The sequence below is a fragment of the Podarcis gaigeae genome (genome assembly GCF_964106915.1).
Source record: "Podarcis gaigeae genome assembly, chromosome: 2".
NCBI classification, from domain to species: Eukaryota; Metazoa; Chordata; class Lepidosauria; order Squamata; family Lacertidae; genus Podarcis; species Podarcis gaigeae.
This window is the reverse complement of record NC_139679.1, coordinates 49,290,104-49,308,865: the sequence shown is the minus strand read 5'-3', so window position 1 is coordinate 49,308,865 and position 18,762 is coordinate 49,290,104. Positions and strand designations below refer to the sequence as shown.

The 18,762-nt window shown below is 39.4% G+C and overlaps 1 protein-coding gene across 21 annotated transcripts in view; it reads right to left on the bottom strand.

Moving 5' to 3' along the window:
- Positions 1–18,762, bottom strand: part of TENM2 (teneurin transmembrane protein 2) — a 712,099-nt gene that overhangs the window by 25,521 nt on the left and 667,816 nt on the right. For 15 of the 21 annotated variants that reach the window (XM_083718520.1, XM_083718504.1, XM_083718515.1 and 12 more), the window contains 5 exons: positions 18,538–18,558; positions 14,527–14,583; positions 10,855–11,087; positions 8,923–9,077; positions 7,482–8,356 (listed from right to left, as the gene is read on the bottom strand). In XM_083718520.1, the coding sequence (XP_083574646.1) occupies positions 7,482–8,356; positions 8,923–9,077; positions 10,855–11,087; positions 14,527–14,583; positions 18,538–18,558 (1,341 nt within the window). The remainder of the gene's footprint in view (positions 1–7,481; positions 8,357–8,922; positions 9,078–10,854; positions 11,088–14,526; positions 14,584–18,537; positions 18,559–18,762) is intronic. The other 6 variants (XM_083718523.1, XM_083718518.1, XM_083718521.1 and 3 more) reach the window with 1 other exon arrangement.

Here is an 18,762-nt window from a genome sequence, read left to right as displayed (position 1 = left end):
TCAGGTAAACCACTTCTGTTCATGTGCTTCCTTCTCCTGATACGCACTTGTGCAGTAACTCATCTAAGATATATCATAGTTTGCCACTGCACCTGAACCAGCAAATTATGTTAGTATCTCACAAAGAACGATTTGCAGTTTTGGTTTGGACAGCAAATACAACCTATAGTTAGTGGTTACATCCACTACATTCCAAATCGTGTCTTGCTATGAAATGCAATAACCAGAGTGTGCTATGTAAGGTGTGAGGTCTGAATTTTATCATGTTTTTCTCACTGTGACTTGGTATTATGTGTGAAATGAGCCAGTGAATAGGACCAATAAATTGGCCACAGATAAAAGTGATCTTTAGGGAAAACTGTGTGTCCTGATTTCCTTGTTTCTGTAGTTATTTTGGTTGGTATGGAAGTTGCTGACTCCCATCCAGAGCCATAGCTAGGGGTGTGTGAGGTGGGCCCCCGCCAGGGGTGCAAGAGATGGGGTCGCAAAAAATCAGCTAAAAATATGTCCATAAATATAAATATCGATTTTTGCCTCATAAGAAATGGTTTTAAATAGAGGGTGAACTGAATGGGTGGAAATGGAGGGTTGGGGGTTGGAGGAGAGGCGGAAAGAAGAGCTAATTTGTCTGTGGCTAGGGGGCACAATCTGGGCGGTTCTGCCAGGGGTGGAAGATCACCTAGCTACGGTTCTGCTCCCACCATGGGGGAGCAGCCTCTGGACAAGTTTGGGATCTGCTGTGACCAAATGCTATACATTTTGAAGCTAAAGGTACTCTACTTTGGAGGAATCTTTACTCTGCAGTTATTGCAGCTCCAATTGAAATACATAATGCTACACTCAGTGATAAGGTTAGGCAGATCTTTGTGTCAGAAGAGCAGAGGTGCAATTTTGACAGAGAGGGCCAGTTTCCCCCTCCTCACTCCTGTGGCAACCTCAGAGGCATTTGCTATACTGATGTCAGAGGCTGTGAGGTCGCTAGGGTCAAAAGGAGGGTATGCCAGGTAGGGGAGCAGGGGAAGGCATGGATCCAAAGAATGCATAGCCTCCCCAGTCCCAACCTCCCCCCCAAAAAAAAACTAGCAAGGAAATTACACCAGCCCAGGAGCTGATATATCCAATCTTGCTTATTTCCTCCCCTTTGTGGCAGAACACTGGATAAGGCAGAAAAATCATCTCCAGCCTCTGTCCCCACAGTCCCCTAAGCTTCAGAATTGCAGCCTTAATGTGTGTGTGTGTGTGTGTGTGTGTGTGTGTGTGTGTGTTTCTTTCGTCTACCTAGCCTTCACAATCCTTGATGGCAGGGATAGTCTTTGTTCCTCCTTTTTTCTGCTCTGTGAGACTTTTTTGGCTGCAGAACAGAATTAAATAATAATAATCTCAAGATGAATTAATAAACAAGCAGAAGGGGTTCAGAAATAAGCAATACCATTTTATCAGGATTAGAACCTCACAAAAAGAACTACTGAGAAAAAGTGGGTGGTATCTACTCCTGAAGCAATAGAAAACACCAATCATTGTTCAGGGAATAGAGCTATTAATGCCTTCTCTCATGGCATAACTGGATTTAATAAAGTAATTTAAAATTATGTATATGATAAAAATTACTTGATTTGGCAGAAGAAAAAAGTCATTTGGTGCAAATTGCTTTGATCATTTTTTTAAAAAAACCTCTGGATCAGCAATTTTTTGGGAGGAGCAGAAAATTAATGCTATCTGTTTCTCAAGAGACATGGGGGGAGCAAGGGGGAATAGTGATGTGTTAATGAGGCACTAATAACTGAAACTGGCAAATTGTCCTATTGTGTAACTCTTTCTAGACTTGTCCAGGAGGAAAGGTAAGCAGCAGACTGAATAGCATATGGGGAATGGCAGCTGCTGTCCTGCTTGTCATCATCTGGAAACGAGTCCTCCTGACTGGGTTGCGTTAGGTGCTCAATAATGTGACTTAATTATTGCACGGACCCAGGCAGTAGGCAGCTATAAATACATTTATTAAGCAATAACTATGATGGAGCAGGACATTTCCTGGGAACTGATGAGCGGCTGGGAGGAGTTAGTATCTCAGAAATGCTGGAGAGTCATTAATCTGAAGAAAATGCCCTGATCTAGGAACATTAGTTAGAGGAAACTGAGGATGGGGAGGAGAATGGGATCACTTTATGGCCATGGTAGTTTCTTTCAGTATGTGGTGTTTATTTCTAAATGATGTAATGTATCACTACTAATTAGCCCTATGGTTAAAATAATTGCCAGGCATTCACATGTCAGATTCTACACCATGTTCATTAATTTAGGAGAAACTGGTTTACATTGGTTTACATGAATGAGACTCTTAATCTCAGGGCTGTGGGTTCGAGGCACACGTTGGACAAAAGATTCCTGCATTACAGGGGGTTGTACTAGTTGACCTTCAGCGTCCCTTCCAACTCTCAAATTCTATGATTCCATGAATCCTGCTACTATTTTCCCTAACGTATTTCAGGTTGCTCAAATTGCTCCTAGTATCTTGGATTGTTTTGGGTGTCCCTTATGCATGGTTATGCCTGACTGCTATATTTGTTCTTGTAAATCTTACATTTGCCTGTGACAATTGATTCCCTAGTGGGCTTAGCCAGCAACTTGGCGTTTAAAATATACAAGGCTCAGCAGAATGTACATGGAACATTTTAGCCAATATACCAATTAGACTGTTTTCACATCATCCACAGTCACAAAATTCTGAACAATTGGAGTCAATCCTATTCAGTGTTTTCAAAATAGGTGAGTTATTCTATAGGACACAGGAGCACCTAACTCTGCCATTATCTAATGGGAGCTCTCTAAAGTGTGACCCCTCCAAAGTTACACTGCCCAAATCTGCTGTTAGTTATTACCTTAATCATATTTTTTTATTATTCACCAAATAAGCATTTCTTTCTTTTTGTAACCACGGTTAGCTTTAAAAGGTGTATATTTGTATGCCTGCACTAGTGAGCCTTAACCCCCCCCAACAAACTATGTAGTATAGAATCATAGAATCATACTGTTGGAAGGGATACCGGGGGGTCATCTAGTCCAACCCCCTGCAATGTAGGAATCTCAATGCATGACAGATGGCCATCCAAGCTCTGCTTAAAAACCTCCAGTAGTTTACTGTTCATGAAACCGCTTCATGTTACTCTAGATGAAGCCTGTTTCAATATCATTGTAAACTGTCTTTCAGACAAGGAATGACAAGGTGGTCACACATCTCCTGGTTCAAAAAATAATAATGTAACTCCATCAGCAAGATCCATGAAACACACATTTACAAGTGGCTATTCTACAAAATGATCAGCAGGTGGCAGTGCTCTCCTACTCCATTGAAAAACTCAATCAAAACCTAAAAAAAGAGATAGCTTTAGAAATGATAGTTAGTTTCCAACTATATCAGCTATGTGACTTTTTATGTCCTTGAATATAGTTGTATGGTGTACACATTATACTTTGAAGAGGCCACGTAACGATTAATAATTACCAACAAGTAGCTTGATCTAATGGTGGCCTGAGTATTCTAAAAAGTAAGGTTTATTTTTTAGGGTGTGGGGGGAGACATGAAACATACATAGGGTGTCTTTGCGACAGTTTTTTTCCTCAAGAAAAGCTGAAATAGTTATATTCATTTTCTGGAGGATGCACTGATAAAATGAAGAGGAATGTACTTCACCACAATGTTTGTTTGATGTCTGTAAACACATTAGTCCAGTGCATATGTAAAAACCTCTACACACACCACTCTTCTGCTACAGCCACAAGGAGATTCGAAGAATCCACTACCTAGCTGAAACTAACTCTAGTCTGTCATTATGTCTGAACCAGTGAATTTTGGTTTGTTAAAACTAAGGAAGCTTGAAGAATTTGGCTTTTATTAATTCCAGTGCAAACAGACCTGATCCACAACTCCTGTACTAACTGAAACATAATTATCACACTTCTCTGAATTCTGTAATACAGTTCTTGGCTCTCAAAGCATACCAAAATGCATTATAATGTGCATTTTAGTAAAAGGAAAAAAGTGTAGAAATACATTTTCATTCTGTGACAGAACAGCATATTTAAATACAAATTTTCATGCAGATTTTTTTTTTAAAAAAATGCAGACTAATGCAGAAATGAGATAGAATGTATGCAAAATTGATACAGATCATAAATAGTTTAAACTAGCATTTATTGAAACAAGCCAGGATAATAAGTCTGGGTTTGACCTTGGCCTGTTTCAGTACGCCACAGTATAAACTAAAGACAGCTTGACCCAGTCTGAATGTAACAAGAAACGGCAATTAGTTTAAACCAGGAAATGGATGCTTCCAATTTATTTGTGGCTGCATCAGAGGAGAAATAAACAACCAAATATGCAAGCCTGAGGCTTGCCCAGGCTCACTCACGTATTTCTAAACAATAGCTTAGCATTATTATCGCTGAACTGAGCCGCTGTGAGGAACACTGGGCTGACCATACTTAAGTGAAGCAGAAGGCTAGGGTGCTTCCTTGCGCATAGATCTGCTGCTTGTCCAGACTTCCCCTTAAGATGGAAGCTTTCCCCAGCAAGCAGATCTATTGCAAAAAGAAAAAAAGTTTTGTTTGCTCTTTTATACCAAACGTCCATACAAACATATGTAAGCATGAAAAAAGTAGGGGTGGGATTCAATACTAGAGAAAAGTCACTGACATTAATGAACATGGAGCCACAATTTAAGAAGGATATTGACAAGCTGGAAAATGCGCAGTGGCCACCACAATACTCAAGTTAAGGGTCTGTAAACCAAACCTTGTGAGAAATGGCTGAGGGAGTTGAGGATGTTTAGCTTGGGAGGGAAAGGAGACCCGAGAGGAGAGATGATAGCCATCTTCAAGTATCTTAAGGGCTGTCACGTGAAAGATGGAGCAAGCTTGTTTTCTTCTGCTCCGGAGGGTAGGACTTGAACCAATGGCTTCAAGTGACAAGAAAGGAGATTCTGACTAAACACCAGGAAGAACTTTCTGACAGTAAGAGCTCTTAGACAGTGGAACAGATTCTCTTGGCAGGTTGTGGACTCTCCTTCCTTGGAGGTTTTTAAGCAGAGGATGGATGGCCACCTGTCATGGATGCTTTAGTTGAGATTTCTGCATTGCAGGGGGTTGAACTAGAGGACCCTCTGGATCCCTTCAAACTTTACAATTCTATGATTCATTTATGGCGTGACTTAGGTTAATTAATTTCAATTGGTAGACTGAGTAGGGTTTGGTTTAATACAACCCAAGAGCCCAGATTCAAATAACCTGGCACTAGTGGAAGCCAGTGTGAGTGCTCCTTGCTAGCACAACTCTCCCCTCTAGTCTGGTTTGGAGGTTCAGGAGAACCCCAAGAACAGCATGCAGGGAGATTGTCTGGCAAAAAGGAACGCCTGTGCTGATGGAACGATGAGAAGAGTGTGACACTGAATTCTTACCAAGGTAAATATGTCGATACAATAAATAATACAATAAATAATACAATTGTAATTAATCACCAGTGGGAAGCACATTAATCATAGTAATCCTTACATATTGTACCTACAAAATGGAAAAGAAAAACAAATCAGAGTAATGTGAAGGGTGTATGTAAGCTAATAGTAAACATTTAGATAATTCTTTTAAACTCTCAAAATTAAATAAAATTTATTTTAGGGGGCAATAGAAAAAAAGGGGGGAAAGAAAACCAAAAACCAGCTTACTAATCATATTGTTCCTAACACAGCATGTGGCTGAAGTGCTTCCTGTACCTTGCCATTCTTGTAGTGAATAAACAAGCTCCATTTATGTATAAACAAATCATTTTGTTGCTTCCTCTCTCTTAATCTTATCACATTGGTTAGTTTGACCATGTAGCCTAATCCCATATACCATTTCTTAATAGATGGTGGATTAATCTTTTTCCATTTACAACTGACAGATAACTGGGTTGCTGTCAATAAGTGCTATCAAAAGCAATCTTATCTTGGAAAATATTTGACTTCCAACAGTGGGGATGGATACATCCCTGACAAGGACTCTACTTATGAATACTAACCACCCCAGCCTACTGTGTCACATGGCAAGTTGATGTGCTTTCTTAGAAGGGTGTGAACTCCATATAAAGGACAAGATGCCACATAACTATCAGTAGGCAGCTAAACATTTTACCCTTAATCACCTACATCTGCATATTCATATTTTTCATAATCAGTATTTGCAGAATGTCACTTACTTGAAGAAATTCTACAACACTGGCAAAATATATAGCTGAGGACGATCTTTGGAAAAACATTGGTTAATGACACTGGTTTTCTTGTACAGACACGCATGCACATGCACACACACCCTATTATCTTATCTGTCATCTGTTTCAGTTAAAGAGGAAATTTTGTCTTTCTCATCTACTAGTTCCTGAAACGAGTGTAATTTTGAGCTCTCTAGAAATTATATAAGTCACACTGAATTTCTTTCAGATACCTTAGGATCCAATTTCCTCAACAATCTGAGGAATGAGCAATCAGCAAAGTCAATCAATGCTTTATCTGCCCAGATAGAGCACGGTCCCAATATCCTGCCCATTTGAACAGCAAGACTTGTCATCTGAGTTCCAAAAGAAACTGCAGTATTGAAATCCCTGGAGAAAGAAAGCTTAGTAGGGTGTAGCCATCATTTATTAGGTTATGAGCTGGGCAGAGCAAGTATGGGAAATATTCTCTGTTGTGGCATGCAGGATCATGAAAGCTGGGTCCTATCCTGGCAGCTGCTATACATATGCATGTATCCTAAACATCCATAAATTGTAGTTGCACTTTAGGCTGCTGGACACTGTAGTACAACTGCTTCTCCAAAGGACATTCAAAACATTAGCAGTTATCCAAATTCACTTGAATGTCATTACCGTATTCTCTGAGCTGCACTGAAAAGATGTGCACATTTGTAAATAAATAAATAAAATTTAAAGGCAGATATTCTAGGGAAGGGCCAGAGCTCAGTATTAGACTATCTGTCTTGCATGCATAAGGTTTGAAGCTCAATCCAGGGAGGGATGGGAATGTCCTATCTGCAATCATAGGAGCTGCTGCCTGTGAGTATAGGCAATGCTAAGCTAGATGAACTGCTGATCTGACTCTGTATAAGGCAGTTTTATATGTTCCTATGCTTTTCTCTAAAACGAAGACCACCAGTTAATTCACAGGATGGTTCTTCTCTGTATAATTCTCTACCCGTCTATCCTTACCTGAAAATTCTTTCACCCATCTCAAGCCTCCTCCTTTGACCTTGCCAAATTTGAAAAGCAGTTTTCAATTACGCAGAAATCCCCCAAAGGAATTTAGAGTAGATTATGCCAAATAAGAAAACGTGTGCAAAACTAGTGGTCTTTTGAGGCACAGAATATGCTGCCTTGTCCTTGAACCATCATGAAGTCCTACCTGTTTATCAGCTAGACACAAAATGAATGTGCAACATTATTTTGAAAAGAGCCTTACTCATAAAAGGTCGTCCATGCTGTCTCATCACTTTTTGTTGCCAAGAGACCACTGCTCCCATGATAAGTCATTAATCCAAGTTCCAAGGTCTGGGTTGACACTACCTTAAGCCCACCATTTGTGCCAACAGCAAGAGTCACTATTTGATTGTCAGGCATTAGAAAATGACGTGGTGCTCCATTGGTATCCCGCCGAATTTTTAGAGAGTTGCCATTGTTATCAATCACCTCCGTCACATCATTATCGGCACTATAGGTGAAATTATATAGATATTCTCCCGTAACAAGGCTGAGGGTATATTGGTGGATACCGTCAATGTTGAAGACATACAGTTCCTGCTCTCCCGGAGATGCAATTTCATATTGGTTGAAAGAGTTAAGAACAGGTTTGTTTTTGCTGACAGCCCTGATACGTATATTTCCAAGATCTGCTATGTAAATAGTGCCATCTGGTGCCACAGCTAAGGAGGATGGGGTATTTAAGATGGCATCAGTGGCATAAGCATCATCGCCAGCATAGCAATTACAGTTGACATCATTTTTGCAGTCGCAGTCTGAAGCTGCCCCAGCCAAGAGGCAAATCTCGCCATTCGTGGTGACCTGGCGAAGCCGGTTAATTTTTTTCTCATCTGTTTCACTGATGTAAAGAATTCCAGTGTGTGAGATGGCAATGGCACTGGCTGACTCCAGTGCAGAATGAATGGCCAGTTTGCTGAGAGAGTAGTCTATACCAGGAACCTGGCAGTGCATTGGACGGCCAGCAATGATGCTAACCTGATGGTTCTCGGTGATCCGCAAAATGACATTGTTCTCCAGTACATACAGGGAGTTATCCATTGGATTAACAGCAAGGTCAGTTGGCCACTCCAGGCGCACCTACAAGAGGCACAATAAATTAGGACTAGTTTTAGAACAATCTGGACATTTCTTTGAACACATATAAGTTATGTACTGAGATTCCTGCATTAAGGGGGGTTGGACTAGATAACCCACAGGGTCCCTTCCAACTCTACAATTCTATTATTCTATGTATGAAATAACAACTAATTGCTCAAATCTTAACTGAGCAACTCAAAGAGCTACGCTGTGTGTAGTTCACTTGGACACATTTCTTTTCTCTATTTATTAAAACTACACACAGTGCTTACACTGAGTAATGATATATGCAGTACATGGGACTAAACGCTTCAAAGATATATAGGAAAAGCAAAGCCAATTAAACACAATATGACCACAGCTCTATTTTTCTATCACTGAGATATGTCATCTGCTGCAGAGAAAACTTGTTTGTTATATCAGTAACTGTATTTCATCATCACTACATTCAAAACCCCTTTTCCCCATCAGATTGGAATACACAGTGTTACCTAGGGAGAACAACTAGGCATTTATCCAAAATAAATAACCATCTGTTTTATTACAAACAAGAAGTAACACTCTACCTGGGTAACATCCATGCTGGAATCACAGCTTAGTGGCCGAACAGCAGTCAGGTCATTAGAGCCAAGCAGAGTTGATATTATTCCATTCTGATCAACTTTTCGGATCATTGTAGCATCAACAAAATACATAAGGCCATACTTATCTACTGCAATTCCTACCAGGGTGCAAAGAAAGTAAAAATGAGTTGTCTGACCTCATGGTTTGCTGATAAATTCACCAATTATTGTAGCTGTCCCTCACTTGTAAGTATTTGCTTCTGACTTTTGAGCCGAAGTACGACGCCATTTCAACCATCTCAAAAGTACTGCTCCATTAGAGTGAATGAAATCTTTGGTTCTAAATTCTCAACAAATTAATTTACAAGCTAACAGTAACACCACTAGTTTCCTGATATTATATACAAATATATAAAGCTGACACTACTTTTCAATTTATTTTTTTGCAGAAAATAAACTAATTGAAATAACTGTCCATCTAGTCCGCTGTGTATATGTACAGTCTTAGTATCTGTTTGTTCTCTATGCTGTAATAAATCTGAGCTTTCGTTGCCCCACCAAAAACTGTACTACTGTAGATATTGTAGCCAATCTCCAGTCATTAGGCAAGGCAACCTCCCCCTGGTGCACTGTGACTCCAGTCACAAGTTCTTTGTAAACACATTTTGGCTGGATACCCATGTGCATATGCATGTGTGTATATGCCTGAACAAGTACATGTGTAAACACTACCTTCATATCCTTTAAGTGCTTCTTCCTTTCCTTCAGATGTTACTGTCCTTGAGCTACAGAAGCATGGGCACCAAGGCAGTTTTGGTAAGGAAAAGTACCACCAGTTATGCTGCCTACATCATGTAAGGTAATAGCTTCTGTGTTTGGTGCCACTAAGGTGAATTTAATTAGCACAATGAAAGAAACCTCATGCTGCAGAAAAAGCTAGAGGACTTCATATTGGTTTATTTTAAGAGGAACAAGCAAGTTATAAAATTAATGTTTATCATTTTTATATTGAAAAATACCCTAAGTGTTTGAATGTCAGATTTTTATGGTTCGCTTCAGCTGTGCTTTTCAAATTTATTGAGTCAGAATTATTTATTTATATGAGCCACCGAAGCTGGAACTTATACTCTTCCAATAGGTAGACATTTCTTTTATACAGTGTTTGTTTATATTTCTTCTGCTCTACTTTCATTCATTCCCAAAGGGAAGACTAGCTGAAGCGTAGGCACTTAGGCTGCAGTTTTTTTAAGTGCAATATTGACAAGCAAGCAAAGGAAACATTAACCTAAGAACCATTATTCCATACAATCTTTTCATTTTTTAAAAAAATTACATATTATTAAAATGGAAAATAAAGTCGGGCTTTTGTTTCTTTTGCAGAAACAGGATATAGACCAGACAGTGCCAATCACCTTTGCCCAAAATAACACTTTTGCATTTCCAAAAAGATTTTGCTTCAGACAATCCTGACTGTTTGTACTTCTTCTCCAAAATGGAATGTGAAGGTTATTGTTGTTTTGCAAAGGAACAGGGGCTGCAAGCAAACCCCATGAAAAGAATTGTCTGTGGGAAACACTTGCCAACCTGCTGTGATTCAACCAGAGATTAAAAAATAAGTCAGCAAGCAGTGTTTTAATTGCCAGATAATTATACAGTGGTATGTCGGGTTACATACGCTTCAGGTTACAGATTGTGCTAACCCAGAAATAGTACCTCGGGTTAAGAACTTTCCTTCAGGATGAGAACAGAAATTGTGCTCTGGAGGCGTGGTGGCAGCAGGAGGCCCCATTAGCTAAAGTGGTGCTTCAGGATAAGAACAGTTTCAGGTTAAGAACAGATCTCCAGAACGAATTAAGTACTTAACCCGAGGTACCACTGTATATAGATTCAGTCCAGCTTCAGATTATAGTTTTTGCAACCTTTTACATCCCTTACCTCGTGGGCTCATTAAAGTTGCATCCACTGCTTTCCCTCCGTCACCACACCTGGCTTCATCAAAAGGCAGGCACTGCTCCCCTGTACCTGCCACTACTTCAGAATTTCCAGCTAGGTCTTTTGCACCAGTAAGGGTTTTGACTTTGTAAATACGGCGGCTGTTGGTGTCTGATACATAGAGTGAGCCCGAAACAGGATCCACAGCTAGGTAGTACTTGTGGGCAGGGTTGTTGCTTTAGAAGAGAAGAAAGAGAAAACACAATGGCTAAACCAGACCCCACAAAGCATAGTTCTTGTCAGTAATGAACTGGGATAGTCTTGGGCAAGAAATGTAGATAGTATCAGTCCCACCACCCTTCTGTCTGAGGGTGACTCCCACCCTCCACCCCACAACAGTGTAACATTAGGTTTGGCAAAGCCTGCCCTTTTCTCAGTCCCATCCCTTAATTTGGTTATATTAGAGTAGCGTTTGGGTGTGAGAAACTCAGCATCAAATCCCTTCTGTGCCACTTGTTGGCCTGGGGCAAGTCGCTATCTCTGAGCCTGCTCTTACTTCACAGGTTGCTGTGAGGACTACATAGGTAATGCCATGGATACCGTCTTGGATGAAGGGCTGGATAAAAAAGTGACAAATAAATAAATGAATCTGAACAGGGGCTGCTGGGTAGAAGGTAGCGACATAGCAACTTATGTAATTTAACAAACTCTGGCAAGGTGCCCCATCTCAAATTATGTCTGCAATCCCATGCACACTTTACAGAAAAGAAGTTCTGTTGAATTCAGTGGGACTTACTTGCACAGGATTGGGCTAGATGCGTTAGACACTGGCTCTTAACAGCTACACTCACTAACTGTTAGGAAGTGTCTGCCTTGTATAAGACCAGTTCACCTTGGCTTCTAGTCAATCTTCCTCTGAATATTACATCATTCTGTATCTTTTTGACAACTGGAAATTGTTTTATATCTCAATAATTTGGACACTGAAGATATATATGGTTCTCATTAGCTTCCATTTATGGATTGCTTTTTACCACCCATGTGAATCCATCTATTTTACAGAGCATGGCTGTTTCATTTAGGTACAGAGCTTTGAAAAATAATGTAGCCACAAATGCAAAATATATGGGAAGCCAACGTGAGATGTCTTCTGACAAGAAGCTGTAAATTATTTTTGAAAAAAGGTACAGCATCTGTGCCTCCTCGTAAAATCTTTAGCTGTCTTCCCACTGTGCCAAATAATAGAATACACTACAGCCTGCCCTGAAGCTGCATAAAAGACGAATAATCTCATAATTTTTAATTGCAGTCCTTTCCCTTCTCATTCTTCACTCTTCATAGATATGTTTTTTAAAGTAAAGAGTTCTGTAACGCTTTGTAATAAGATGGTCAGTTTGTGATGGTTAGAGGTTAACACTACCATTTAGGCATTCCAAGATGCTGACCTCACATTTACTGAAGAAGCAAGACAGAAAAGTCTTTCTTATTACTCAGAATAAAAACATTCTAAATCATTCTCCGTCTGGTAAACCCTATGCTGTGGACTACTTCCACATTACTTTGAGAAAAGACTGACATACATCCTATCTATATCTATCTATCTATCTATCTATCTATCTATCTATCTATCATCTATCATCTATCATCTATCTTCTTGCCTTTTTACTCCATTTTTCTTCTGTCATGGAACCCAAGGTGGTGTACAAGTAGTTCCCAGATGGTCATTTAGTCATGTACTGACCAGACCAAGGCCTGCTCAGCTGCAGCAAGATGCTGGCCTCATGTGCTTTCAGAACACAACCAGGGCATCCTAAGGGTGGTGGAATTGAGTTTTATGCACATTCTCTGCCCTGAAAACAAATGCCTCAAAATGAAGCAAATGCATGTTGACACCATTCCATCACACTTCTGAATGCATGTATGTTTTCACCCTCAATCTGACATAAAACCCTTTGCTGCACTATCTAAGTATGTACTTTGTGACACTGAAACACTGTCCTGATTTTTTTTCTTTTCCTTTAAACTCTAAAGACACAGATGGAAAAACAGCTAAGATTCCAAATCTGTGTATTTGTGACATAAAAACACCAGTATAGTGGCAAAAGTGGTAGCCAGCTTTTAGTTTCTAAACTGTGAACTACTGGATTCGGGCATTATAGGGGTCCTGTAATAAGGAGACAGCAACAATGCCCTTGCTTGCCCCATCCTATCTGTCAAATTTCCATCGCATGGCTCCACCGCGAACATGCTATACAGGAGTATAGCAGGCTCAGCACTGCAGACCTTATTCTCCAATGCCTGAAAGGGCCTTGTGGGGGCTTTACAATTTGAAATCTTACTTCCTAATCGCAAATGTTTTGGGATAACAATGGTTACTCTGTAGGAGGGAAGATTTATTTTATGATTTATAAAGTATTTATAGATATCCCCTCATATAAAATATCCAACAAAATTAGCAGCATATCCTCAGAAGTACATTTGAACATGAGAAAAGCTCTGCTGGATTAGACCAAAGCTCTGTCTAGTCCTATGGCAGATCTACCAAGACAAATTGAAAGGCAGTAGCTTTCTTTTGCTGTTGTTCCCCATTGATTTGGGGATACTATATAGCCATCATGACTAATAGCCATTGATAGCTATATCATTCCGGAATTTGTCTAATCTTGTTTAAAAGCTATCTGTTGTGGGCTATCATTGCATCTTGTAGAAGTGAATTCCATAGTCAACTATTCACTTTATGAAAAAGTACTTTTCCCTTTTACAATTATTTCACTATTGAGATACCTTGGGGTATTAAAAACAGGTTTTGAGCCTGGGCTCTTGGTCATATTGTTATTAAAATGGGACTCCTGGAAAAGTCATGAATATATCAGGGAGAGGGGGAGGTAAGAGTGTAAAAGTCCTGAACCATGCACTAAAGTGTTGAGTATTTAAAATGCTCCTTTTCTTGTACCTCCTTCATAGGTTATTTGATGGAGAATACAATGGCAACAAAATGGTTCACTGAGCACAAGATATTCATTCACTACAATGCAACAAACAGAAGTGGAGTGGAAAGATGTTGCTACTGCACTCTAATTTGGAAGCAGGAATAGACTGCAGATTCCTATTTTATAGGTTGCATGCTTTTGTCTTATTTCTGCCCATGTCACTCAGGTGTATCAACAGCCCTCTGGTTATCTCACACCACCCCAACAAGTCTCCAAGAAATCATAGCTAAAGGTTGTAATACATTGCTGCAGAGAAGATGCTGATAATATATCCATCTCTAAGAGGACAACTTATAGGCCTCTGGTCAATTGCTAACATCAACTGATATCGCTAACATCACCATTACTTTCTTTGGTGAGGCACAATTGGATGATTTTGTTTCCCTTGTCAGAAATAGGATTCAGTGCTAACTGCAGCAGTACAAGCAATAGCTTGTGCCCCTAAAATTAATGTACATCAATAGAATTGGCTGTAGCAGTCAAGCTTATAATGCCTTAGTTTTGAGGTAAACCTGTTTTTCTCTGTGTCTTCATACCATAGAAAGCCCATTATATTATTTGTGCAAGGCTGCAGTGCTAACTGAAACAAGCAACAAGTTCCCCAGATTTGACAGTAAGCTAAGCTAATGTTCTGCTGAAGTTTCCCCCCTATCTTGTGGGGTCAGTGGATGTCTTGAAGTATTACCTTATTTCTAATAAATCTGTTTTGACAGCTGTTCGAGGTGTGGAGCCAGTGAGCCACCTGCAAATTTAGAAATGTCAGCCTCAGCTATTCAAATAGACAACTGGACTAAATGGAGAAGTTCCTGCACAAACATGCCTGGCTAAAAACAGGCAGATGTAATGAGTATTTTAAACAAGATTTCTGCAGATGCCAGCCATGGGTGATATGGGGCAAACTTCTTTAAAAGCCAGTAGAGGCTTTAAAAATCAGCAGGACAAAGACAGAAAGTGAATGATCTAGTTATTTCTCTGCAGTTGGACCTACTGGCCTCTGAAGAGCCACACTCTTGGATTTTTGAGATAAACAAAACCAAACCCCATGAGCAAGGGGTTATGTTGAGACAAGTACAGAAGTAGGCATTCTTGCGGACAGAATAGTTAGGTGGTGTTACCCAGATTTTTGGAGGATGTCTGTGGATGAAGATATAGATACGACAAAAATCCAATCTTTTGTTAATTGTTTTCAGAGGGAGCACCTGTGACATTGTGAGACTCTTATAGTCCTATCCTATGGTTACCCTGGTAAATATGTTTTTAGGGCAGGCCACTACAACTGCCATCCTAGCACAATATCATAACATGCAATGTTGCAATAGTATTGCAAGCTGCACAAGTATGTGTTAAAACTGGTCTAAGGATAATAACCATATAGCCAAAGATGTTCCCTGGCACAGAAGTGGAGCATGTGGGAGAGAGACAGCGTAAGGGTCTGGTAGAACTGGGCTCCTAACCTGGGTAATCCAGTTTGCCCCTTTGACTGCAGAGCCCTATTATGAATACTGCTTCTTGGTAATACTGGAATATTGGGAGAATAAAATGCTGAGATGCTTCCGCTTAGGTATTTAGTGCAGCATAGCTATGTTTTGTTAATTCACTTTTTATGGGGGGTGTGCATGATGTTGCCATCCAGTCATTGCCATCCTAGTTCTTTTGCCCTTTCTCACAAAACAAAAAGTTTGAAAAATAAGAGAGTGGTACAATCTCCATAGCTGTAAATGACCCCCTTTTGCAATTCTATCTTTTTAAAATGATGGGGTTCTTATGTGGGTAGGGATGTAGTGGACAGAGGAACCTATTAAGCTTAGCACACACATACTGTACTTTCTGTGTGGGCAGTGCAGCTATTTTATTACCCCCTTTTTAAAAACCAATTTTATAGCCAAAAATTATTTCAATGCTATTAAAAACACACACATAACAGTGAAATACCACTTAAATGAAAGGTTGTTATAACATTATGATGCTATAAATGCATTTTTTAAAGTTGTGGGTGAACATATCAGACGCCACAGCAATTTCTCCAGAGCATCTCTTTATTTGTAAGCTGGAACAGAACTGGACTGAAGGGCTCAGTCAGCCTGCTTATATAGAGCTCCAGAACCTCGTTACTGTAACAACTTTCTAAAACTATCCAATCACTGAATGTCACTTTCGATCCTTCATTTGCATAACTATCTACAGTATCCCCCTGCTGGCCCAGGGGGAGAACTTCAGTACATAACAGGAAATACAAAAACCCTTTTGAGCAGCTGCCATTTTAGCAAGATGGTTAATGGTGTTGATCTTAATCAGTATTATTTTAAAATTAAATATTCTGGGTGGGATTCACCTAACAAATACAGTCAGCAGAAGCCCTCTGCAGGGGCTTCCATTTGCGCATTTAGGTTTCCCCCACCTTCTTCCCCACTAAATTTGCTTGGGTTGCCCAGAAAATCCCGCAAAACAGCTTGCAGTGTGAGGGGGCATAGTTCCACCTGACAGGATGATATGTTCACATCAACAAAATGTTCAGCATAGAGTGATGTTGAATTCCATCCTTTGTTAATTATTCTTTTAATGACCAGAACTACACACACCGCAAACAGCCACAAATACAACCACAATTTCATCATTCCTCCTTCCTAGTTCAGTATCCTTTAATATAAATATGCTAATATAGGCGGCCCCTCCAGTCTCTTTGGGGCTTCCTCTGCCCTCTATGAAGTCCTCTTTGGGCTCCAAGGAGGGTCTCCTTGTGAGCCACAAGGATTCTCTAGCTCTCTCTCACCATTTGCTGGTTTGAATCTATTTAATTATTCTCGGCACCACGCATATACGCAGTCTCATGTGAGTCAATCGTGTGTAAGTAGGATGTGAGTCAATCGTGTGTAAGTTGGTGGATATTTCCACCAAATTTGCCACACATCTGTTTTATAGTATTTATACCTCCAACATTCAGCTTATCATTAGAGTTTTGTAATGCTATAATATAATAAGGTCATAATACTCTAAACCCACACATTATCAAACTCCTTTCTGGTCACCGCCTTTAATCACCTTTCTAACCAACTTTGATTTTCATCATTGTGTTGTTACAATACAGCAGCATTTTCATTTAAGTGGTGTTTGACTATTCTTATATATATCTGATCATTTCCTGAGGCTGATGGGAGTTGTAATATGACAATATCTGGAGGGTACCACATTAGCTACCCCTGACATGCACCAAAAGTATAACTTTTCTATGTTTGGGACAACAGAAGCAAATTTGTGATATTGGTAATGTTAAGCAATGAGCACAGTTGTGCACTTGTGCACATGTTTCCTTTATTTCCAATACACTATTTTTTTTTTCTTTTATGTCCATTTATCGGGTCAAATGCTTTCCTTTTAACACTTATATTAGGAAGATTCTTTTTTCAAATAAACAGCATTGACTTCACAGGAAACTTAAGAAATATAGCTTCCCCTTATTTTCTACTTTGATATATTAACACACACCTTTTTTAAAATTAACATCTACCACTAAACTTAGTTCTAACCAATACAAATGCATTCCTTTTTGAACACTGATGTGCTGATTTATTTATTTTTTTACTCTTTAGCATATGGATACCAGTTTTTGTCAGTTACAAGCAGCTACAGCTTGTGTGGCACTCACCACAGCATCTACTCAGATAAAAGAAGGTACTTAAAGAGTAAGCCAGGAAGTGAGGGAAACGGCAGGAAGTACCATCATTTTGGCCACAGTGTGGATATATTAATAGAGCCCTGGGCTCTCCTAGCATACACATCACACCCTTCAACAACATGAATTCCATCTAATTAATCTAGAAGCTTCATTTTTTGTTTCCACAGGTTCATGCCACAGTTGGCAACTTATAATACATATTTTCAGTCATTGTGAAAGAGGAGAGCAATTATATTTATCAAACACAGCAGGAGGCTTACACTATCTCAGACACCGTTTGAGTTACAGGGCCAATATATTTATCCTGGTCCAACTGGGTTGATGAGCTAATACCTTGAGTGTTTAGTGTAATGTTTTATTTGTTTTATTTTGCAGTAAATTAACTTTTGAATACAGGCAGCTCCAGGAATTGCCACTGGTGCCAGCAAGCAGATGCATGAGTGTTTCATGCTTCTACTGTGCTTCTACTGTAATGTCCAAGATGTACATGCACCTAAAGAGTGAGGAGAGAAACTGACCAAGAAAGGAATTAACTATTTTGCAAAAGAATTCAAACTCTATTTGAAATAATAACAGATCAACCAACTAATATTGTATTAAAAGGGAGGGAGGAGCTGAATCAAGAAAAAAATTAATGAGTTGGAAATGAGTTTTTGACCCATTTCCAGTTCATTAGTGCCTTCTGAACCCTCTCCAGAATTTACAAAAGCCACTGCTGTAGTTTGCCTCAACCATTTAAGCCAATTACAGACTGCAGGGAGAAGTGCTCATATAAAAGTTAACTTGGGGTTCATTATACTTGCATTCCATTAGACATTCCTAATTGCTGTCAGAACTTATTTGGTTGCTTTTTGACTGCAGTGTATAATTGCTAATGCTTATCATATTCATAACACACAATTAGCATATTAATGTTGCTATATTTGATACATTTAAAACAGAACATTGCAAAAAAAGCACAACAGAAAAAGTAAACACAATGGAACAAACTATAGTAAATAACGATTGTGGTTTTGGTCTTACCTATGTTTAAATTCTTTATTTCTTTATAGGAAAGAAACAGAAAAGAAAGAGGGGGGAAAGGAGAACAGTTAGCTGAAGTAAAGGCTATAAAGCAAACATAACATTTTATCTTATGCGACAAGAAGACATGGCAAAGGAAACCTCTTTTTAGCTTTAGCCTTAGGTTAATTTAAGGATGAAGCACAACAGTCACAAGATAGTTCCCTGCTGGAATAGCCCCTCAAG